The sequence below is a fragment of the Leuciscus leuciscus genome (genome assembly GCF_965113295.1).
Source record: "Leuciscus leuciscus genome assembly, chromosome: 2".
Lineage (NCBI taxonomy): Eukaryota > Metazoa > Chordata > Actinopteri > Cypriniformes > Leuciscidae > Leuciscus > Leuciscus leuciscus.
In genome coordinates this window covers 22,751,507-22,776,176 of record NC_138726.1, presented here as the reverse complement: position 1 = coordinate 22,776,176, position 24,670 = coordinate 22,751,507, and the positions used below count along the sequence as shown (strand labels likewise).

Below are 24,670 nucleotides of genomic sequence, written 5' to 3'. Positions count from 1 at the left end.
CAACTGTCTGTCGTTATGAAGTGAGTTTGGAGTAAATGCATGTTATTAAATGTTGTCTGTTGTTGTTGGACAAGAGGTTCATAAATGCTTCTCATGTTTTGGAAAGATGTTTGACGCGTGTTTTTTTTTCAAATGCATGTTATAAGTTACTCAAATTCACAGTGCTTTCAGATGGAGCAGCGTTTACAGAGCCGTACATCAATGACAAGCTGCGCATAAAAAAAATTAGCGCAGCCTTTGCGATTTTAAAATCGCGATAAGCCATCTCGATTTTAAGTGCGATTACATGTAAAGTGCGATTAATCGTTCAGCCCTTACAGAAATCTCTTGGATTTCATCAAAAATATCTTCATTTGTGTTCTGAAGATGAACGAAGGTCTTATGGGTTTGGAACGAAATGAGTAGTGATGCTCCGATTGATCGGCCGCCGATCATGATCGGCCGATATTGGCAAAAAATAGCTTGATCGGCAACCCCCAAAAGCGCCGATCAAAAAAGCCGATCACGTGACGTAAATAACTCGCGCAACTTTTCCGCATGCGCGGCAACACAACAGCAGAGCAGAACTTGCTTAACAGTGGCAAAATGAGTTCTCCTATGACGGTAATTCAATGGCAATTATAAACGAGCGCACAACTGATGCTGGCGCGCGCGGTAAATGACATTCGAGAGAGGATAACAGATCTACGCGCGAGGAAACGGGAACTCGCGAGCTCATTCAAACCCTGCGCGGGCGCATGACATCTCTGCCCTCGCGCGCACGCATGATCATTCCCCACACTCTCGCGCTTGATCTCCTCTCGCCTGCTGATTTTGCTCGCTCGAACACTTTTATTTTTGGCAGTCGAGGGGCGGGACTTACTGTTTTAATAACCTCACATGTCACTGTCATTATTTTATTTTTTGGATCTGATGTAGTTAGTTCCTCAACTACATCCATTGTAGTCTGCCTGACCCCTCTTTGTTTTGAAAAATTATACTGTGCCTTATTTGGAAAAGGTGGCCTACAGTAGCCTTATGTTATCTTGTTTTCTACAATTAAATAAATATTGGTGGTTCTTCAAGATTTTCTTGACTCTAGCATTTTTCCATTCTGTGATCGGCAGTGATCGGCAATCGGCAGATCATGATTTTGGTGATCGGTAATCGGTGATCGGCCCCAAAAATGCTGATCGGAGCATCACTAGAAATGAGGGTGAGTAATTACTGACAGACATTTCATTTTTGGCCGAACTAACCCTTTAAACATATTTTATTTCAGTTAGTTGCCAAGACAAAATGTTTAAGTATCATTTTTATTTCAAGGAAAATGTTTTTAATAGTTTTAGTTAACAACACTGGTTCAAAAAAAATCATTAAAAGGGTAATTCACCACTGGCAAGATGGGCTTTTAATAACACCTGGCTATAGAAACATGAGAATAAATTAAGTTTGTGCTACATTATGTTTTATTAACAAAGTTCGGGAGGAACACGTTGAAATGATCTATCCAATCAGCACGAGAGGAGGCTTACATGTATATAGCTATATACAGTACATAGCAGACTCGCCTTTGTTCCTCAACAGTGTTCTGCATCCCTCCGCCACCACGACGACTCACTATTGGCTGATTCCTATCCCAGCCTGGGATACGGGAGAAGTGCTCTGGGTTCGGGCCAAATCCCAAGCTCGGAGCCCTCCCCTCAGACAGCACGCCAAATATGCATACTCTTTAACTGATTATCTGATTATTTGTAAGTGTGAACTTGTGAAATGAGTAGAGAAAACAGAGATAAAGGGCTATGGCGTTGCCTTTTGCCAAATATTTCAACACCCATAATGCATTTCTGATTTTGTGCCAAATGCAGAAGTTTGATCAGTAGTTTTTAAAAAGATGACAAAATTAGCAGACAAATAAACAGGGATATCTGGGAGCAGGTAAAGGAGAAAGAGTACACATTGTTAATTTACATAAACTAGAACTGACATTGAAACAACACAAAGATGGTTGCAAATCAACAAATTTACCAACTAAATCCATCATGAATTTCATCACTAACCATGCTCTTTAAGAAACAATTACAGGATTTTAACTCTCATCACAGATGGCCAGGAGATTAACAGATTCAAGAGAATTTGATATGAAGTTATGATGAATGGCATATCCAAGACTCTATATCCAGAATTGAAATGTTCTATTGAGAAAGGTGATTCCTGTAGAGATTACTGGAGATTGCGGGCTGAAACTGAGGCAGATTGAAAACTGAGCTATATGCCACTGGCAGACATTTCTCCATTGGAATAAATTGGAGAAGGGAATTTCTCATCACTGTAGAATGTGTGCCCTCCAGTTCAGCTTTCTGGCCTGTGCCTTGAAAGTGACAAATGCTTAATCTCCTGCAACAAAATGAGGGGTTTTTCCATTCCTTAGCCCTTAACCTATAAGACACACACACACACACACACACACACACACACACACACACACACACACACACACACACACACACAGGTAGGCATCCACACACACAGCGATAGCATTAAATCACAGACTTTACGCATTTAGGCTCAAAGGCAGACACACAGTATGACTGATCGACGCACACACACAAACACTTTTTAGAAGATGCTCTGCTCTGAGCATTACTCAAACGTTCAAATCCCTTCAACTGGTTCAACTGCAGTGTGTGCCAACACAGACCTACACACATGCACTGGCCTTCCACTGCCAAGATAAACGAACACACAAGCCACTAATGGTTCATTTCCTTTCAATTTGTTGATAACAATGTGAAGCAAACTGTCAGATAAACCAGTATCAAGAGATAATCAGAGCTATTAATGACCAGCTGATTTCACTTATACAGCTCTGACACACTGAAATCCTCTCATAGACACCTGTAAGATGCTGCCGCTGTCCTGTTTTCTTTTTTATTATTGCTTCATAGAAAGCAGCTTATAATAGGGTGTTTTCACATTCTCACTAGTTTGTTTAATTTGTCTACTAACAATTTTCAATAGTGTACATGCATGTCTTACTAAGAATTCTGTCATTTCTGTCAATTCTTTGTAAAAGTCATTAACATTTCCACCACACAAGTTGTAGTTTGCGTTCAACTCTTTTCCCGCCAGCGTTTTTGAAAAAAAGTTGCCAGTCAGCACCAGCATTTTATAATTTCATCAATTTCATGGCCCCCAGAATATTTTATTAATTGTTTTATTAATATCTGAACATGCAATATATAAAAATAAAAAGAACAGAGCCTCTGCTTTAAAACAAAAACAAACTAGCTTTGTGCACTCTTTTTTTATCAACACTTGAATGTGGGTAAGTTTGATAAAAAAGCTAAATTTTGGAGCAAAAAGCTGAGAAAAATCACGTTCAGATCCAGATCAGATTCCGAACAATGATCAAAACATAGATTGAGATCGTGCCACCAGCACCCAGTCAGTAATGTTAGGCAGTTTTGATTTATATGCTGTTGAATGTTGATGATCAGGTTATTTTACATGTGCATCTGCTTACATATGCTATCGCTCGTTTTTTCCTTCTTCTCCGTCTGTGTTTTGATCCGGAGATTCGGTACTCATTCGGAACTATGTGTAATAGTTCCGCCTAACATATACAGTGGGGAGAACAAGTATTTGATACACTGCTGATTTTGCAGGTTTTCCCACTTACAAAGCATGTAGAAGTCTGTAATTTTTATCATAGGTACTCTTCAGCTGTGAGTGACGGAATCTAAAACAAAAATCCAGAAAATCACATTGTATGGTTTTTAAGTAATTAATTTGCATTTTATTGCATGACATAAGTATTTGATACATCAGAAAAGCAGAACTTAATATCTGGTACAGAAACCTTTGTTTGCAATTACAGAGATCATATGTTTCCTGTAGTTCTTGACCAGGTTTGCACACACTGCAGCAGGGATTTTGGCCCACTCCTCCATACAGACCTTCTCCAGATCCTTCAGGTTTCGGGGCTGTCACTGGCCAATACAGACTTTCAGCTCCCTCCAAAGATTTTCTATTGGGTTCAGGTCTGGAGACTGGCTAGGCCACTCCAGGACCTTGAGATGCTTCTTACGGAGCCACTCCTTACTTGCCCTGGCTGTGTGTTTCGGGTCGTTGTCATGCTGGAAGACCCAGCCACAACCCATCTTCAATGCTCTTACTGAAGGAAGGAGATTGTTGGCCAAGATCTTGCGATACATGGCCCCATCCATCCTCCCCTTAATACAGTACAGTCATCCTGTCCCCTTTGCAGAAAAGCATCCCCAAAGAATGATGTTTCCACCTCCATGCTTCACGGTTGGGATGGTGTTCTTGGGGTTGTACTCATCCTTCTTCTTCCTCCAAACACGGCGAGTGGAGTTTAGACCAAAAAGCTCTATTTTTGTCTCATCAGACCACATGACCTTCTCCCATTCCTCCTCTGGATCATCCAGATGGTCATTGGCAAACTTCAGACGGGCCTGGACATGTGCTGGCTTGAGCAGGGGGACCTTGCATGCGCTGCAGGATTTTAATCTATGACGGCGTAGTGTGTTACTAATGGTTTTCTTTGAGACTGTGGTCCCAGCTCTCTTCAGATCATTGACCAGGTCCTGCCGTGTAGTTCTGGGCTGATCCCTCACCTTCCTCATGATCATTGATGCCCCATGAGGTGAGATCTTGCATGGTGCCCCAGACCGAGGGAGATTGACCGTCATCTTGAACTTCTTCCATTTTCTAATAATTGCACCAACAGTTGTTGCCTTCTCACCAAGCTGCTTGCCTATTGTCCTGTAGCCCATCCCAGCCTTGTGCAGGTCTACAATTTTATCACTGATGTCCTTACACAGCTCTCTGGTCTTGGCCATTGTGGAGAGGTTGGAGTCTGTTTGATTGAGTGTGTGGACAGGTGTCTTTTATACAGGTAACGAGTTCAAACAGGTGCAGTTAATACAGGTATTGAGTGGAGAACAGGAGGGCTTCTTAAAGAAAATGAACAGGTCTGTGAGAGCCAGAATTCTTACTGGTTGACTGGTGATCAAATACTTATGTCATGCAATAAAATGCAAATTCATTATTTAAAAAATCATACAATGTGATTTTCTGGATTTTTGTTTTAGATTCCGTCTCTCACAGTTGAAGTGTACCTATGATAAAAAATACAGACCTCTACATGCTTTGTAAGTAGGAAAACCTGCAAAATTGGCAGTGTATCAAATACTTGTTCTCCCCACTGTAACAGTGAAAACATGGATTGCCGGAAAATTCCGTCAATGGCGGGGGAAGGAGTTAATGGCATTCTGTGGACATTTCGAACATTTTTGGAAGAAAATTACCAACTCTTTTGTCTTGCTATGGCTACTTTCATAGCTAGCATTTTTATGAATGCATTTCTTTCTCTTTTTTTTGGGGACAAAATTACAGCTTGGAAATAATTCACAATAATAAAAAATGTTTACAAGTGATTTGTATCTTGTTTTTAAACACATCATGTCTCATATTTCACTGACACTGTTGACTTCTTGATAAAGTACGTTAACTATTTGCAAAACCTTTATTAAGGGCAGTTGTTGGTCCTAATGGAAATTATATGGGGACAGTATGGGGAAAAAAATTATGTAAATAATTTGTATACAATAAGTTTTGAAATGGTTGATGATTATTTCACTATTTGTTTAAAATCATTATAATGTTGTGTTGTATAATTCATTTAAAAAAATAAATAATTTATAAGAATATTTGTATGTGAATCGTTTAAGAATGAATGTCTGGCTCTGGGACAAGGGCAAAATAATCAAATCTATATATAATAAAGCATTTGAAAAGTATGAATAAGGTATTACAAGAAGTTTCCAAAACCTAGGGTGCTTTCACACTTAGTTTGATTGCCTGTTCCGAAGCAGAGATCGATTGCCCCAGCTGGATTGTGTTAACATGATATAATTTGGGTCTGAACCACGTTTGTGCATTTGCATCAAAGCAGCAGCTGTTTACCCCTGTTGCTTGGTAAAAATGACGCAGAGGAAGGCTGCAAAATGCATAGCGTTGCTCACCTCACTTTTATATTTTTGGATTTTGAACCATCTGCTGTGAATGTACTGCAAATGTTCTAAAGAGCGCGGGAGTCTGCTGAAAGTGAGCAGAAATTCTATATACATTATCTATACTTGCACTGCAACTGTGTCTATAACTCAAGAAACACCCAGCTTCTTTACATTACATCCAAGCTATTTGTTGTGTGCAATGCATCTATTTAATGTACAAGTGAACAGGAAGCTGATCTCTGTTGTGGCAGCATCTCAGTTTAGTCTATTATGCTAAAATGCTGGTTTATGTTATCAGTCAAAACATTACACAACCCTGTCCACCCGAACACAGGAAAGAAGCAAATTTACATTTCCTCAAATCGAAGGCGCACACAGTTCTGGGTCATTTACAAGGACTTACATTTAGATATACGCCTCTGGGGTAATGGCTTACTCTTAAACAATATTTTGTACCTTAACGACAGGGCCAATCTTTCACAAAGTTCATTGACTAATACACAAACAGAGAGAGAAATAGAGAGAGAGAGGGATAGTAAGGATATTAGGTTATCCACCAATACGTGTGTGTGTGTGTGTGTGTGTGTGTGTGTGTGTGTGTGTGTGTGTGTGTGTGTGTGTGTGTGTGTGTGTGTGTGTGTGTGTGTGTGTGTAACTGAGTATTGGATGATGTGTCTGTCTTGTACAGGTGGAGGGTTAATACATAGAGGGATCAGATTCACGAAGGTGTGGTTTAGACAAGTGGGAAAACTGGTTTAGCATTTCTCTTTCCCTCAGCATGTGTTATGCTCCCGTTCATTTCTACAGTATTTACGCCATATGGACTCAGACAGATGGCATGAAATTGACAAGGGTCATTAACAATGGAAGAAACATGAAGAATCCATCACAAAGCTGGAAACATTTAAAAGTGTAATTTCTGTATCTTTATTTATCTGGTTGGATCAAAAAAAAAAGAGACTATCCAATGACGAACATCTCACATATTTCTCCATATGTTTGGACCAGCTAAATATCACATCCGTGTAAAATATAACCGCGTTTAAAGCTCCTTTTTAATAGGTCTTGAAATACTGCCAAATGTGGGTGTGCTGCCCTGGACACTGTTGCCATGACCTCATTACCAGAAGACCAGCGCTTACACAATCAGCCCTCTTGAGACTGCATCATCACTTAATATACGCTAAATATACAAAACAAGGATCCACCTTACATCCTGAGGCATAAAAACTGTGTCATACTGATAAAAGAGTCTCTTATTTTTTTTTGCATTTAGTTCCTTGCAGGGATAAAATTCAACATCTAGTCCCCAAATGCCACTTCCTTGTTCACACATACTCTATTGTCTTATATCTGATTTAAAAAAATCTGAATATCCTAATCATGTACATAAATTGACTAGTGAAATTGTGAGGTCGTTACCTTAAGATGTCATTTCTACCTCATCTGACCCTGGGAAATGTTGTTGTTGATGTTGTAACCAAATGTAGTCAGGTTGATGCATCATAAATATTTTAACTTGAATAAAACCAGTTACCACATGAAGCGTCTTCTACAGCGAGAGAACAATACAGCCTTTAAAAAAGTACACTTTTTCGTAAGTAGTAACGAAAAAATGAGACCAGGCTGAAATTCAGAAAGCTTAAAATCAGTAAATGTGAATGCCTGGCAATCAGACGTATAACCTTCATGTTGCTAGCGCCATGCTCTACTGTTTGAGCTACAAGAATGCTAATTCTAGAAATAGTTATCATTGATAACTAATAGGCTAATTGTATGTCCAGCTTCAATTAAAGAAATCATGTTTTCAGAATATGTCTATAGTGTGATACATTTGATATATTAAACGTTACGCATATATGCACTACCGTTCAAAAGTAAGATTTTTGTTGTTGTTTTTGAAAGAAGTCTCTTAATATATATTAAATTATATTATTTGTGTTCTTACATACAAACATTATACAGTGCCACTTGATTACAATTATAGTAGCTACAGCATTCTGCCAAATCACAAGAGATAATCAAATGAACATTTTCCAATTCTAAACATTTACATCTTGCCTGCAGGGCCAAAATGAAACAAAAAAAGGAACAGCTTTATTTCTCTAAGAGTCATCCCATGACACTCAGAAACAGAATTCACTCATTTTCTCCAGAGCAGCAAAACCTTCTCCAGTACATCTATGAATACTGCGTTATTACATGAAATCTACACAACACTAGCGCTCATGATCAGAGATCCACAGTCATGGGATCACACAGGCCCTGGGTGGTTTGTGCATCACAACATGTTCTTTTTTTCGTTTTTTTTTGCAGACTACTAAAAAAATCCTTATCATCGTTAAACGTGCTGCCATTCAAACAGAGCCCTGCTTACAAAGTGGGAAATGGCTAAAGGGAAAGAGATTGAGAGATTAAAACTGTGAATAGTGAACCATGGAAAAAGGTGCTGCTTTGTGTTACACAACGTCATGCTCAGATGTACAATGTAGGCTAGTCTGTGTACACACTAGCAGTGTAAATGTCAAGGTAAAATGCCGGAGCTTGATGGAGCACGAGGCCCAGTGGCCCTTTGTTGGTCACCTCAGACCACACCTTCACAGCACAGCAGACCTTGCTCAAAAGTAAACACTGAGTCTGACTGTAAACACAAACTGCATAAACCTGCTCACTCCCCCCTCACGGCTACTGTAAACATTAACACAAGCCTACCGAGAATATATGGAGATACTACCTGATAAAGGCTAGATTATACAATATAAAAAGTACATCAAAATCACGAAACAAGCTTGGAATTTTGGGTTTAACTTTAAAAGTGTCAAAAGGGTTTAATAAGATGTCATTTAATTCACGTACCGTTCAAAAGTTTGGGGTTGGTAAAGTCTTATGATAACCAAAGCTGCATTTATTTGATAAAAATTCAGTGTAAACAAACTAAACTACTTCATTTTCTATTTTAAAATGTAATTCATTCCTATGATGACAAAGTTGAAATTTCAGCCATCATTACTTCAGTCCTCCTCCTCAGTGTCACATTATCCTTCGGAAATCTACACCTTTTACAAACTGCACACCTTCACCTATTAAGGTAAAAGCCTTTTTCTACTGCCATCGGTTCACAGTAAAAGTAATGTCAATGACAATATAGCCTATGGCGACTCAAAAGGGAAGCAATAGCAATGATTCAGTCACAGCTGTTATAAGCTCAATGGATAGGGAAATGGTATGTGTGAATAACAACATACATTTCAGTCTGTTCTTCACACAAAGCTCTCATATGCTCCAGAAGGCTTTAAATACAGCAGACAAGTCACGTGGACATATTTTATCATATTTGCTTTTTGAGGCTTTATATCTTCAGTCATTGTTCATTGTAACTGCAGGGAAAATGTTGCTCAGCACAGACTCTCAAACTTCTCCATTTGTGTTCCACAGAAGTAAGTCATATAGGTTTGACATGAGAGTGAGTAGCTAGATTAAATATTTGTATTTTTTTATTTTGGAGTGAACTATCTTTTAACAGTGAAAAAACTACACCTCCATACGACCGTGTTTCTTCTAGCGTAAATACATGCACAGTCGAGCACAGGCTTTATCAACATTTTAAATAAGTCTTACCAAACACCAGTTAATCGACTTTTTATGTTGTTTAACTCACTCATATTCCCAACAAGGCAATGATACGGGCAAACAATTTTTTTATTTTTTGTTCTAATAAAGTAAGTAGACTTACTGTTTATCTTTTAAAGATGTGTCTTCATATTGTCCAAACGTTCAATCCGTCTATATTGAGATCCGCGCAACAGGTGAGAGGAAAAACTTGAGCTCTTATATGAAAAAGCGCGTTAAGCGAAAACCTTTACCTGTTACACTGATGATAAAGGTGTGGTAGTTGTTTGCCAGAGGGGCTACAATTTTACGAATAACTCCGGCGTTCATTTATTTTCCCAATTCGTATCTCCTAATATACTAAAACAGAAGCGACCTCAAAAAGCGAAGTGTCCCAAAAAAAAACTTCTTCCATGACCTGAAGACGTCGCGCACACATCGCAGCCGCTTCCTCCTCCTTCCTTATGTTTATTTTCCCCTTGTGTTACTGCTTCCGACTCTGAGATGATGAAGGTCCCCCGTGACTCCGCTCTGCCGTGCCTCCTGCACACGTCCATTTGAATTTCAGATGGCAGTCTGAGTCCAAGGAAAGGCCTGTGCTCGGCACATTAATGACAAACCATGTGACGAGGGATCAGGAAAACGCGGCGAACTGGGAAACACTGTTTAAACCACTGGCACGCTGGGAAATCATTTCAGCAGCACAAATGACCGTCATGCAGTGTAGGCAATGCCAGCAAACATCCCAGCAAGCAATTTGACGTCTAAACCTATAACATTTTCACTGACAGCCCAAATTTTGCCTTGTTTTAGACGTCTGGGCTGTGTTTGGACGGCTAATAGGTCTACGTCTTTTAAACGCTACATTGCTTGCTGGGCATGTTAGGCAGGTGCATACAAGTGGATTTGAACTAAATAAAGCAATTAAAGCAAAACATTTATTACAATAAAATATATTATATATTATATATATTATGAACTTAGGCCTTAAAGACTTAATATCAGTGTGACCGTTTACATGCTGGAGCAAATGCCACTGGCTTTATTTCTGTAATCCTTCTGTTATTGGTCAGAGTGTTTGCTCAAAATTAATCAGTAGTCAGGAGAAGAGAGTGTGATGTCATGGGTTAAGCAATAATCTGATCGACTAGTCTGAATGTTTGTGATAAATTATCTTTTTCGCCTTTGAATGGCAGCTGAAGGTGACATAGGGATATCTTTGTGTAACTGTTAACGGAAGCTTCATGTAGGATACTGTAAATGAGTCACAAGTTCATTTCTGAGTATTAATATCAAGTCAAAACATCCTTGCTGTTTCTTTCTCTACATGTGTTGTGTGTGTGTGTGTGTGTGTGTGTGTGTGTGTGTGTGTGTGTGTGTGTGTGTGTGTGTGTGTGTGTGTATGTATGTGTGTGTCTACGTGACCATATTTTGGGGACAATTTTGTAGGCTACATAGGCTAAGTGAGCTACATCTAAATCTGAAATCTGAGAGTACAGGCTTGACTTAAACTTCTGAGGGCCAACATTTTTAAAATGTCTTCACAAATATAGTGATACATGGCAAAAACTGACTTGTGAGGATATTTCAAATGGCCCTGACTGTTTGAGTTGCCCATAAATCAGCTAAATCATACTTGTCATCTGAATATAAAACAAAATAGTCAACAGAAAGTCCTCACTATGGTAGAAAAACAAACATATGCACAATTGCGCATACATGTATGTGTATTCTTGGTGCTATTTTTTTTAAGTTAATGTTACTGTAATTTTCTTGGGCTAGTAGTGTCTGTATAAGCTAGAAGTTATTTCTTAAAAAGATGTGTTCATGTGTCCATTTGCCAATGCTGTTAGAGATCATATGTGGGGACCACATATTGTTTTTACATTTGTAGGATATATATATATATATATATATATATTTTTTTTTTTTGACATTTGAATATAACACTACTGTTTCTATAGTAAATAATACATCAAAACACAAGTTTGAATTTTATTCAAAGTAACATCCATGTGACCATAGCGCACAGTGAGAATGACAACAGGACACCTATTTTCACTCTCTTACATGGGTGTGTATATTCTTTCTGTCTGTCAATTTTTCCATCTTTACTTAGGAGATCGAGTTACATGATGCACTTGTTTTTATTGCTTGTTTGTTTCATAATGTCATTATCTTCCATATGTAATTCTGCAGTAGATCAACAGCTGCAGGATACAATGAGACCCAAAGAGCTGTACGTAGTAATTTTACAGTAATACAACATGAAAGTGCTTGGGTGTACACCATAAGTAAATGCTCCACACCTTTTCCAACCTCTCTGTTCAAATGTTCTTATCGTGATAATAGATTTTGTAATGAGTTTTGAATCATATTTCAATTCAGTCAAGTCAATATTTATAATTAAGAATCTTTAGATCTTTTTATGGCCATGGTAAATGAAATATTATTGTTGTTTCTGATTTTTTCCCCCCTAAATTGTGAAATGGTCAAGATTTACATAACCATCAGATCATATTTTAGCAGTCATTCATAAAGAATCCAAGATACATTCAAAGGCTTTGCTGGATTTTTCTGACAACTGTATATTAATCATATTGCTACAATCAAATTTTTATTTAATTTTTTCAGTCAACATCATGCAGTGTATAGTTTTTTTAAATACAAGATATTATCAAAGCGGTTTGTGCTCTGGGCCAATAAGATATGTTAATTAATAAATGCACACTTGTATGCAAGGATGCATTAAATTGATCAAAAGTGACAGTAAAGACTTTTGCATAATTACAGAAAAATATATTTCAAACAAATACTGTTCTCTTTGTATTCATCAAATAATCCTGACAAAAAAGTATCAGTTCCCACAAAAATAAAGCAGTACAACTGTTTTAACATCAATAATAAATGTTTCTTAAGGACCAAATCAGCATATTAGAATGATTTCTGAAGGATCGTGTGACAATGAAGACTGAAGCAGTGGGTGTTCAAAATTCAGCTTTGCCATCACAGGAATTAATTACATTTAAAAAATTTTTTTTAAAATATATATTAATCAAATAAATGCAGTCTTGATGAGACTAAAATATTTAGTTCAAAAAATCTTGCTTATGGTAGTGTGTATATCAAAAGTATGCTTTATTTACAACTACTTTAAGAGTAAATTTGCACATATATGGTACAAAATGAGGGCCGAATTGCTGTAAGATTGCATCATAGTACAAAAGAAGTCAGACCAGGAAATAAAAGCAGAAACAGGAGGAGGATCAGAATAAACTTGGTAGGCTATATTTAGTAGTACAAATATTGACTATTTGGTGACAATTGTTCAGTTACAGCACAGTGACTTCCTGGGGAGAGATGACTAAGAGCATCTATGCTGTGATGAGTTTATGTAAAAAAAAGGGAATGCATTTGTTTTCCCCTCATACACAGTTCCATAGTCATCACGACAGGGGGCAGATGCCGCTGAGGGTTCAGTTTCCATAGAGACCACACACCAGCATTCCTGCCCTGAGCTAGAATTTGTTTATGGTGGTGTTTGTGTGTTGGAGCCTGCACTGCTGCACACGTGTGCGAGAGAATCCAGGTGTTGCAAGCAGTAATTGAAATATTGATATGGTAAAGCACCTGCCCACTGTTTGGAAAATGTTTAACACATTTGTTTGCGCGTTGCACAGGGGAGTAAAACTATTATCAGTCAAATCATTCAACGTCTCAGCTTCTGATTGTGGCATGTAGGGAATCTTTTTAACAAAGCATTCCTCATTTATACAATATGCCTCATGAGGAATCAGTGTGATAAAAAGTTCAATAAAGAAAGATTAGTATTAGCTGGATTACAATAGGTATAACAGCAAGTTTTTGAAAAATTAAGTAGGCTATACTTTTACATATCTATAAGCCACTCAGTCCTCTCAAAGAAATAAATGTTTCATATTTTCTTAGACCAATATACCCATATAGAAGTAATGAGATTTTATAGGCAGAAAGAAAACCATTTTATTACATTAAAATGTTCCATACAAACAATGCATACACACTAAGTCATATTGCTTTCAGACACAATTTTTTCTATTTTCTTCTCAGAATACTTAAACAACTTTGTAACAAAATGTAAGTACAACATTTATGAAAATATATATCTCTAAACAGGGATCTTCAATCTTGACAATACAAATAATACGATAAACACATTCAATATCAGTATGTGAACTATGTTTTGCAAACATGTAGTTAAAAGTCATTCAGGTTACATAACATATAATATACTGTTCAACTGCTCTCATATCGACACATTCAAATTTACTCTAAAACTGGCATTCCTATATAATAGAGATGGACTTCGTCAGTATCTTAGCAAAGATAATGCATGTTCTTTTTCATAGTTATGCTAGCAAACACAACAAAGCCAGAGAAGTCCATGAAAGTAATGAGTAGGTCACAACACCATTTAACATTCTGAAAACAAATAATAATTATTAAATAAAAAAATAAATAAAACTTTGGCAAATATTGTATGATATCTATAGATTATAAACACTTAAGTGGGAGAGGCTAAACACACCTGAATACTGCTACAGTTTGTGGGTTGTGAATGGGCCAGTATTGTATATGTGTCAGTATTTCCAGAGGTAAACATACAATTTGAAGGAATAGCCCTTGAGTTATGGAGAGAAGAGTTTGAATGGGGCATGGCTGATCGTTTTGTTGAAATTACTTTCTTTTGCGACATGCCAGAGAACTGAAGGCAAAAACAGTATAGTTAGCATTCGTGACGCCTATTGAAAGTCAACCTCTGTGAACAACCCGTTTAAAATAAAGTGCAACCACCAAACACTGCCTTGGCAAACACCATTTATAAATAGATTCATAAATATCTCTAAGTCACCTATAACATGAAAGTACAAAGTATTATTTTTTTCAAGCACACATTCAACCTTTACCTCACAAAGAACATAAGCTAACACTAGCAAATACACCTTTGTATAAGATGAAACCAACTGTTAAGGCGTAGATACCCTTGGTGAGATGCTACACATGACTCTTCAATAGTGGTTTAGTCCTCAAATCAAAACTCGCCATTTGTAGCTTGGTACAGTTGTACTGTCTTTTGATGCAATAATTTACACTTTCTTTAAAAGTAATAGCATTAAAAGTGTTATTATCTTGGATTAAGCCGAGTCAGGTGATGGCCTTCTCAGTATCAGTTTGCCGGATCAAATAAAATATAAATATACTTTTCCTCTTTAATATTAGACTTTGTCAGTCTTGCTGTGGTCAAGACTGTATATATACAATATATATATATATACTGTATATACACTGTATATATATATATATATATATATATATATATATATATATATATATATATATACACTCACCTAAAGGATTATTAGGAACACCTTCAATTTCTCATTAATGCAATTATCTAATCAACCAATCACATGGCAGTTGCTTCAATGCATTTAGGGGTGTGGTCCTGATCAAGACAATCTCCTGAACTCCAAACTGAATGTCAGAATGGGAAAGAAAGGTGATTTAAGCAATTTTGAGCGTGGCATGGTTGTTGGTGCCAGACGGGCCGGTCTGAGTATTTCACAATCTGCTCAGTTACTGGGATTTTCACGCACAACCATTTCTAGGGTTTACAAAGAATGGTGTGAAAAGGGAAAAACATCCAGTATGCGGCAGTCCTGTGGGCGAAAATGCCTTGTTGATGCTAGAGGTCAGAGGAGAATGAGCCGACTGATTCAAGCTGATAGAAGAGCAACTTTGACTGAAATAACCACTCGTTACAACCGAGGTATGCAGCAAAGCATTTGTGAAGCCACAACACGCACAACCTTGAGGCGGATGGGCTACAACAGCAGAAGACCCCACTTGGTACCACTCATCTCCACCACAAATAGGAAAGAGAGGCTACAATTTGCACGAGCTCACCAAAATTGGACAGTTGAAGACTGGAAAAAATGTTGCCTGGTCTGATGAGTCTCGATTTCTGTTGAGACATTCAGATGGTAGAGTCAGAATTTGGCGCAAACAGAATGAGAACATGGATCCATCATGCCTTGTTACCACTGTGCAGGCTGGTGGTGGTGGTGTAATGGTGTGGGGGATGTTTTCTTGGCACACTTTAGGCCCCTTAGTGCCAATTGGGCATCGTTTAAATGCCACGGCCTACCTGAGCATTGTTTCTGACCATGTCCATCCCTTTATGACCACCATGTACCCATTCTCTGATGGCTACTTCCAGCAGGATAATGCACCATGTCACAAAGCTCGAATCATTTCAAATTGGTTTCTTGAACATGACAATGAGTTCACTGTACTAAAATGGCCCCCACAGTCACCAGATCTCAACCCAATAGAGCATCTTTGGGATGTGGTGGAACGGGAGCTTCGTGCCCTGGATGTGCATCCCACAAATCTCCATCAACTGCAAGATGCTATCCTATCAATATGGGCCAACATTTCTAAAGAATGCTTTCAGCACCTTGTTGAATCAATGCCACGTAGAATTAAGGCAGTTCTGAAGGCGAAAGGGGGTCAAACACAGTATTAGTATGGTGTTCCTAATAATCCTTTAGGTGAGTGTATGTGTATGTTTATATATATATATATATATATATGAAGAGTTCAGATGCAAAAGCCTCTAAATGCCATCTGAAATTTTCTTATAGAATGATCATTTTTATCAAGCTTGTATATTTAAATTCAATAATTTCACTTAAATGGCAATGAAGATTACCTATTAATTGACATTTAAGTGAAATTACTGAACTTAAATACACAAGCTTGATCAAAATGATCATTCTATAAGAAAATTTCAGATGGCATTTAGAGGCTTTTGCATCTGAACTCTTCATATATATATATATATATATGATTGATCAGAAAGCTAGAGTGACAGTAATTATTGGCATTGATAAATAATTTAATATGAGGATAGATGTAATACTGTCTGTCATTTAGAGCAATTGACACACATGGACTTTCATGCCACTCTGGTCAGAGAAAGTCTAGAATGCATTCTGAATTTACTAAGAACCTCATAATGACTCCAGACCATACATGTACTCTGAATACTGAAATATACTTTCCAATGATCCTCATTTGGATGCTGTAATTTAAAATTCGTATTCGTTGTATGCTGAATGTTTATCGTAATGATGAATATTTGTATTAAGGTATTTTTGTTTAGAAATTCCCTGCAATTTTCCCTTTATCAATTTCTGTAACAAAGAAAAAGTTAAAATCCAGGCACTCACTTTGATTGCATTTAGCACAACGTAGCATTTTAAAGAAGTTGCACAAACTGCAGCAGCCAAAATACATATGTACACATATGTACATAAGTTTCCATTTTAGTACAGTACCAGAGGACATTAATAAACAGACATAATGAACATTTTCAAAAAAAGAAGGGAAAAAAAAGGCAGCAACACTTATATGGCTACAAATGTATTACATTTCTCTATGCTTCTGTATAAAGTGACATTATGGCTTGATTTGACTAAACTCATACAAAATCTGAACTATATGGCCACATTGGCATACACATGAGAAGGAAGAACATATCATAAAGCCGATTGGACTGGCTTTTGCAATGAATGGCATCTGTTTCAAATTAATTTGTTGATATTGATATTGAAATATTTAATTCTGTGTGACAGTAAGTTGATGATAAATAAGAGAAATCAAGATGACTGATTGCAGCTTAAGTGCAGCTTAATAGCAATTGGCTAGCTGTGTGTTATCCAGATACTGATCTGTGCAGCTGAATCAAAGTGGCTGTAAACAATAATCACCTGTATCCAAACCTGGCCTTGTTCCTTTATGCCCATAATGTCCTACAGAGGTCGCTCTCATTGCAGCAGTTCAGTTTTCTTTGTGGGTGTTGTGGTCTCTGGCTCCCCACTGTCAGACACATTGATAGGACTGTCCCGAGAGAAAACCTCAGTGGATTCTCTCCACACACAGTCAGCAATGGTCTTGAAGGCATTGGTGCTACACTTGGGTCGTACTTTCTGTGAGGCATTGTTAACGATTTGCCGACTGTTTGAGGTGGCGATTTTGATTTTTAGAGCAGCATCCACACGGTCTACAACTGTGTAGGTGCCAATGCTGCCATCCTCAAATCCCACAATGATGTTAAGAGCTCGCTGTGATAGGCACAGATAGGTTGGTGTTTTGTAAAGGGAACAGGTCCCGATGCTCTTACCGTCTGCCAATCTCATGACAATCAGACTTGAAACCACACCTGCATCATCATCTTCATCGCAACTCCGGAAACAGATGTACACTAAGTAGCGTCCGTCCCGTGAGAGCTTTTGCCGCCATATTATGCCAGCAGCATGGACCAGACGCAGTTTACCACTGTGCAGGTCTAGAACATTGATGTTCTCATCACCTTTCGACACAATGCCCAACTTTCCATTCGGTGATATTTGGAAATCTTCCAAGTTCTTTAAGAAGTTGGTGGGCAGCTGCACCCGCCTACACACAGACTCATCGGCGACACTCCAGATGAAAACAGTTTCGTTGGAGGTGATAAAGACGACAAAATCGGGACTGTCAGGGATTAATTTAAAGTTAACAATTGTGATCCCATCGTCACAGATAAATTTTTTGGAAACACTACCTGACCACAAGCTAACAGCCAACATCTTATTCTTGTTGGCGCCCACAAGGAATGTGTTTGCTGTGGTAATGAGGGCTTGCTGGAGTGTTACCAGAATGTTGCATACCTTGTGACCAGTGGCGAGCCTCCAAACACGAGAGGCGTTCTGCTCGCAAAGGGACACAACAAACTGATCATTGTGTGTGATGAGAAGCTGTGAGATTCTCTGGCCATTGATGCGGAATATATTCTCACCTGTGGTCGTATGCCAGATGTACTGACTACTTTTATCATCAGATGTCACCATTAGGTCACCTGATGTCGTCAGGACGCAGTTCTCAACGAGTCCTTCATGCTTGAACACCATTTCAATGAAACCTGTGCTGTAGTTCCACTTGTGAATGACCTCTGACCCATCCGTGGTGTATACAAAATCCTCTCGGCCAGAGAGCTGCAGGTTTTGGATGGGTTTTCCAGTTTTATCAATGTTCGACATGGCTGTTATAATGTCGATGTCCCACACAGAAAGCACGCCACTGCTGGCCACAGACAGCAGCAAGTTATGGTGTGTTGATTTGATCAGCTTTACAATGGCTCCAGATATCTCTATCAAGCTGGCCATGCACTGCCCACTGTCTCTTCTCCACACAAATATTGATGATGTGTTCTCCATGGAGGCTATTATACTTTGGTTATTCTTGGAGAGAACAGCCGCCACAAACTTTTCACTTCGCTTGGCCTTGAACTTCTCTGCCATTTTCCAAATCTTGGTGTCCAGCACTTCAATGCTACTTGCTTTGCAGATGAGGATGGATCGTTGATCCTCTGAGAGCTCTATGCCCACCACCTCACTCTCATCTCCTCTGCAGTCATAATCCTCCATTAGCTTAGGATTTGTGATATCTTTGGTGTTCCACACGGAGAGACTGCCCTCATTGTCAATCATCACCATTTGATTGATTGTGTCAAGAATCAGGATTGACTTAACAAAACCACCAGAGAATTCAGAAGTTACTGTGGCAATCTTGTCCCCACTACCAAGGTGGAATACGGTGGTCGTGTTGAGATACTGTCCGCAGAAAGCATACATTCCATCTGGGGAACACTGGACACAGGTTACCTCATACCAGCAATGAAACTGATACAAAGGCCAGCCATAGAGCAAATCAATCACATTGACGTCTTTGCTTGCCTCCAACCAAGCTAAGGCATGGTGGCTGGACAAGGTGAATCCATTGATGAACGCCACCCCGCCGGTGATGCCACAGTGCTTGGATCCTTTTACCTCGACCTCAGACAACAAACAGGACTTGTGGTTGTCGTAAATGAGCAGTGTATTTTTTGTAGTGGCCACTACCAGATACTTCTCATCTGTGGTTAACCTGATGCCAAGAACAACTGACCTTGCTGTGTCTATCTGTCTTAGCAGCTGTCTACTCTCAACATCCCATGTGCTGACGGATCCATCCTCGAGGGCCACAATGACTATGTTTGGAGCTAATGTAGGTAGAATCTCCACAATTTGCATGTAGCTAGAAGAGAGTGGTAATCTCTCAGGACTGTAGGTGACATCCATGGAAGAATGCAGTGGCACAATGGAGCAGTATTTAGGACCGTCCTTGTCGCACTCAAGAAGTAGGTGTCTGAGCTTGGGAAGGGATGTGACAACCGGAAGGAGCCTTTGCTGTAGCTCAGCAGACAGTGACGCAGGATTCTTTGTCACTTTGAGCTTTATACTGCGGAGAGTAGTTGCAAGAAACTTTAGCTCCTTTTCTTGTGTGTAGCTGTAAGCTAGGTCGATGTCTGACAGGGCCTTGTCAAACTGCCCTATCTTTATCATAGTGTAGAGCCAGCTAAAGTTCATGATGACACCATACATGAGATCATCTGTTCGGCCGCTCCTTGTCAGGTGGTATGTGAGCTCTGTCATCTTTCGATGGTTGACAAAGAAGATATCCGGCTCCAGCAAGTTACACTGGAACACCCAGGGTTGTTCGGGTGTCTGTCTGTCATAAGAGTGCTTGTCAGCAGAAGCTTTGTCATGGCCATGAAGGCTCTGCTGTTGATGAGGGTTTCGATGCTGGGAGATATTCAGTGAAGCTAAATGATTATTGTCGCAGTGGAAAATCTTCTTTCTACCACCTGCCCAAGCCCCAAGGAAGTATTCAGCCAAAAGGCTATGCATTTGATGCACATCTTCTTCATTACTAAGGTATAGCTTCTGTGCTATGAGATGCAGATGGCGATTTGCCCACACCATTAGTGTTACATTACGGACTTGACGCTCCACTAAATAACCTTCAAGTTCTTCTTTTAGCCGGGCTATGAAATCGTAAGAAATACGCAGCGGGCTTTTAAGATTAGAGCTCACCATGATGTCCCCAAGGACACTGTTGTCCAAAGATAAAATATCCTCTAGCTCCAGCTCTGTCAGGCCTGCCCGTGCCATCGTGATGTAGCCCAGTGCCCGAAAGACAAAGCGTGAGCCAAGCTTGTTTTCGATAGAGTAGAAAAGCTGCTCAATGCTTTCGTGCACTGTGGAACACAACGATTTGTCATCCACATCCTTGTGCGACCGCCAGTGAACTACCTCTCGGTAGATGAGATTGACAAACATGGGCAGTGTACATTTAGCCATTGCCTCATTCACATATATCTGTTGGCCAGAGGTCACCTTCCTTTTGACACTCAGAAGCTGCTGTTTAAGTGTCTGACTGCAAGCTTTGCGATCTCTTTGCATCAGTTCAACATAACCATCTTCGTTATGTATCAGGCAACGTAGTTTCTGCAGTATCCCATGCTTGTTGGGCAGGGTGGACACTACAATTCGGACTGTACGTGGTAGGTGGACAGGCAGCCACCACAGCTTTCGGGCCTCGTCAACATCTGACAACTGCTCCAAGGCATCCAGAATGATGACAAGAGGTCGGTGGAATGATGACTCCCCGAGCAAATTCACCAGCAGTTCCCTCATCTCCTGGATCTTGTTTGGCAAGAAATGGATCAGGCACCGATAGTTGATGGCAATCTGCTCACAGATGCTTTGTAGCAGGGTGCGGAGGTCAGCAGAGAAGTCAGTGGAGCCGATGAATCTGACAATGACCACTGGGTCTGTTTCTGGTCCCATCTCTTTCTGTAGCCAAGAATAGGCCTAAACAAATGAAAATGAAACAGAAGCTCAGAAATACAGCATACATGTACATTTTACTGAATATTCTCCAGTGTGTTAAGTCATATAATATTTACAATTACCTGTAGGCTACAATTAGGTAAAGCTCAAGATGTTATTTTGTGCAAAACTGATCATTATGTAATCTGATTATATTAGCTTGGCCATTTGACATTAGATATGATCTACATAAAATACAACTACTGTTTACATTATTATTTAATGTTTAACAGGATCCTATGTCCTGTTCTTATAAAAAAAATATCCAGGAACTGCTGGTTAAAAATCCAGGAACTGCTGTGACCTATAAGTATGACTTTAGCAAACAAAACTCGAGTGACACTAGTCCATCCATTATTTAGTAGATCCACTGTACACTAACCTTAACAACTCAGATTGTGAGGAAGGAAAACCAAGATGAATGACTGTAGGCTATAGCAAATAACCGAATGTGCTCAACAGCAATAGAGTCAGCACTGGATTTCTTGTGCCAAGGATTTTCTAAATCAGTTTGAATTGTTCCCTCATCCTTAGCACAATACCTCTTTCTTGGATGTGGTTAAAGGGTGCCCCCAGCTGTGATTCAGGGAAACATGAAATATTATTTATCTCTGTCTGGAGAGGCTGACAATTAATGATAATACGCTTTTCCAAAGCCCTCATTTTCAAGAGGACGGTGCATTTGTGTGATTAGCCAAGGGGTGTGTGTGTGTGTGCTCAGATTGCTGCTTGACTGCATCACTGTGCTCATATTGGCTGCATGATTCTTAGTACAGTACTGCACTGACATGGGAAGTGTAAAACGTGCTAGCTGTACCAAACATGAGATCATGCTAGGAGTAAGTAATTGATTATAAAAAGTGCATGCAATGTGTGGCCATGTAAAATGCATTTCATATATAAATATTTTAGAGTGTTTGTGTCTCTGTAGTGTGTATGTTACATAGAAGGACAGTAAGAGAGAGAGAACATCAGCAAGGACGAGGGAGTTAGTCAAGGTCCCCAGGCTCATCATCTGTGAACTAACATTAGAGGCTGAGGTCTATGACGGGTTGCCATGGGTGATGGGAAATGTCAACACTACCCTTCCTCCTTTGTTCCTCGCCCCCAAACTTATCAACACAGTCGACTCTGACCATCAACACATGACATACACATACACTACTGATCTATATAAGCACTAAATATTGGCTGAAGCTGATAGATAGGAATAATTATATCGAATTATTATTATCAATTATGTCAGCGATTTTTTTAAGCTTGTAAATGCAATGATCTGTATTTGGATTACTGTGTGATGCAAAAAAATTCTTGACCGGTTGGCAAATACATGTAACAGTAGGCCAAAATGCCTTAATGTTAATTTGAATCTCATGCCATGACATCAGATATTAAGTCAGAAGAAGCAAAGTACAGCTGTAGGCAAAATACAGGCATCCCGCAGCATTAATCTAACATGTGCCGGCATCCAGATGGCCTTAAAAAGCAGGTCAGTGTGTTCACACTTGCTTTCTACCTCTACCCCCCCCCCCCCCCCCCCCCCCCACCACCACCACCACCACCACCACCACCACCACCACCACACACACATACATGCATACTATACATGCTTTTCACCTGTTTTGCCACTTCAGCAAGTAACAAGGTCTTTCCAGTGCAGGGTCCTCCATACACCACTAGGGGAGTTATTCGACCACCTTTAGAGGGGTACACGTACTCCTGGATTATGTCCAAGGCTTCACTCTTGTACACATAAAAAGATGAAAATGTCTTGCACAGCGACAGGTGTTGTATGGTTTCGTCATAGAGTGTATCTGTCTCTGTGTCAAAGTTCTGTTGGACCGTGGCCTGGATGATATCCACCATGTCTTCATAAAACTGTTTACACAGACCTTCGACGTAGTGGCTCTCTACTTCCTGTGAGTAGCCAAGTTTCATGTCACAGTGAGTGACCGATGAGTAGACTCGAAGATTGGATGCTGCCACTACCATCGGAACGAACTCGTCTCTGACCTTCAGAAGACGCTCGTAGGCTTCCTGGTTTCTCATGACACGGTCGTCGCTCACAACGATGTCCATGTAGCGTGCCATCTCAGGGAGTTTAGCGAAGCGGTCAAAGTTGGATATCTTCCGGATGTAACATACACATTTCTTGAGGAAGGCAGGGGTCTGCTTGCCTAATGCGAAGTCCAGTTCATCCTCTAATGCTAAAAGACAGGAGAAAACAGAGAGAGCATAATAATTACCCAGTTCTGCATGATAATGTTTTAGTTCCCTTTCAAGGGAACTCCCGTTGCGTCGAAAAGCTGACGCTATGGGAACGCTTTGCGTGATGACGTCTTGAAGCACATGTAAAATCAGTCCAATGGTGTGGCGGAACGTCAGAGGCGGGTGACGTCACGTACCAGGAAGCTATAAAAGCCGGCCCGAAACAGAAAACGAAAGCTTTCTGAGTCTTCAGTTGCGCTCTGTGTTGAATCTGTCCTTGTTATTTGGTGTTGTCTGTCTATATTATATATATATATTCAGTATGGCGAGCAAGCAGCAGTTTAGAGTGTGTGTCCATCCCTGCCCGCGTTATTTAACGGGAGGTGATACTCACACTCTTTGTGTTGTTTGTTTGGGTGAGGAGCATGCCCAGTCAGCACTCGAGGGTGGTGACTGTGTGCATTGCGACGCGCTTCCATTGCGTTCGCTCCGATCCCGCTTGGCTCGGTTCACGATCGCGATCCCGCGATCGTGATCCGATCCCGATCGCGTTCCCCAGGGCTCGGGTCCCGCCGCTGCCGAGGCACGGCGGCAATCACAGACCTGGGGTTCGCAAATGGATCTATCAGTGGATGTTGAGACGGGCTCTGCCTTATCTCAACATCCTTCTGATAGATCCAGTGCCTCTCATCAGGGTGTGGAAGCACGCGCTGCGGTTTCTTCCCCCCCGATGGAGGCACCAATACTGCAACTGTCCAGCTCTGAGGAGTTGGATGTTGTGAGTATTGAAGCTGAGTCTGAGGATTCGCCACCTCAGTCTCATGCGTTTGAGGAACTGCTCGATGTTATTACTAGAGCAGTTGACCGACTATCTATTGAGTGGCCAGAGGATAGGCAGGACGTTCGTTCGAAAAGTAAGCTCGACGAACGCTTCCTGCCATCTCGTACACAGCCTCAGCGAAGAAGCCTTCCGTTTTTCCCCGATCTCCACACCGAGGTGTCGAAATCGTGGGGAAAACCGGTTTCATACAGAGTGTA

The 24,670-nt window shown here is 40.0% G+C and overlaps 2 protein-coding genes across 4 annotated transcripts in view; both read right to left on the bottom strand.

Moving 5' to 3' along the window:
- The window catches only part of LOC309485970 (uncharacterized protein), a 28,463-nt gene extending 18,166 nt beyond the window's left edge, over positions 1-10,297 (bottom strand). Inside the window, exon 1 of one of the 2 annotated variants that reach the window (XM_082153014.1) lies at positions 9,884-10,297. The gene's annotated coding sequence lies outside the window, so the exon portion shown is untranslated. Of the gene's footprint in view, positions 1-9,753 lie in introns of both variants that reach the window. The other variant, XM_082153013.1, reaches the window with a different exon arrangement.
- Positions 10,298-16,545: 6,248 nt separating this feature from the next.
- nwd2 (NACHT and WD repeat domain containing 2) overlaps positions 16,546-24,670 on the bottom strand; it is an 82,275-nt gene continuing 74,150 nt past the window's right edge. For both annotated transcript variants that reach the window (XM_082151307.1, XM_082151306.1), the window contains exons 7-8: positions 23,042-23,631; positions 16,546-21,406 (exon numbers count right to left, since the gene is read on the bottom strand). In XM_082151307.1, coding sequence (XP_082007433.1) covers positions 17,501-21,406; positions 23,042-23,631 — 4,496 coding nt within the window. In that variant the 3' untranslated portion in view covers positions 16,546-17,500. The remainder of the gene's footprint in view (positions 21,407-23,041; positions 23,632-24,670) is intronic.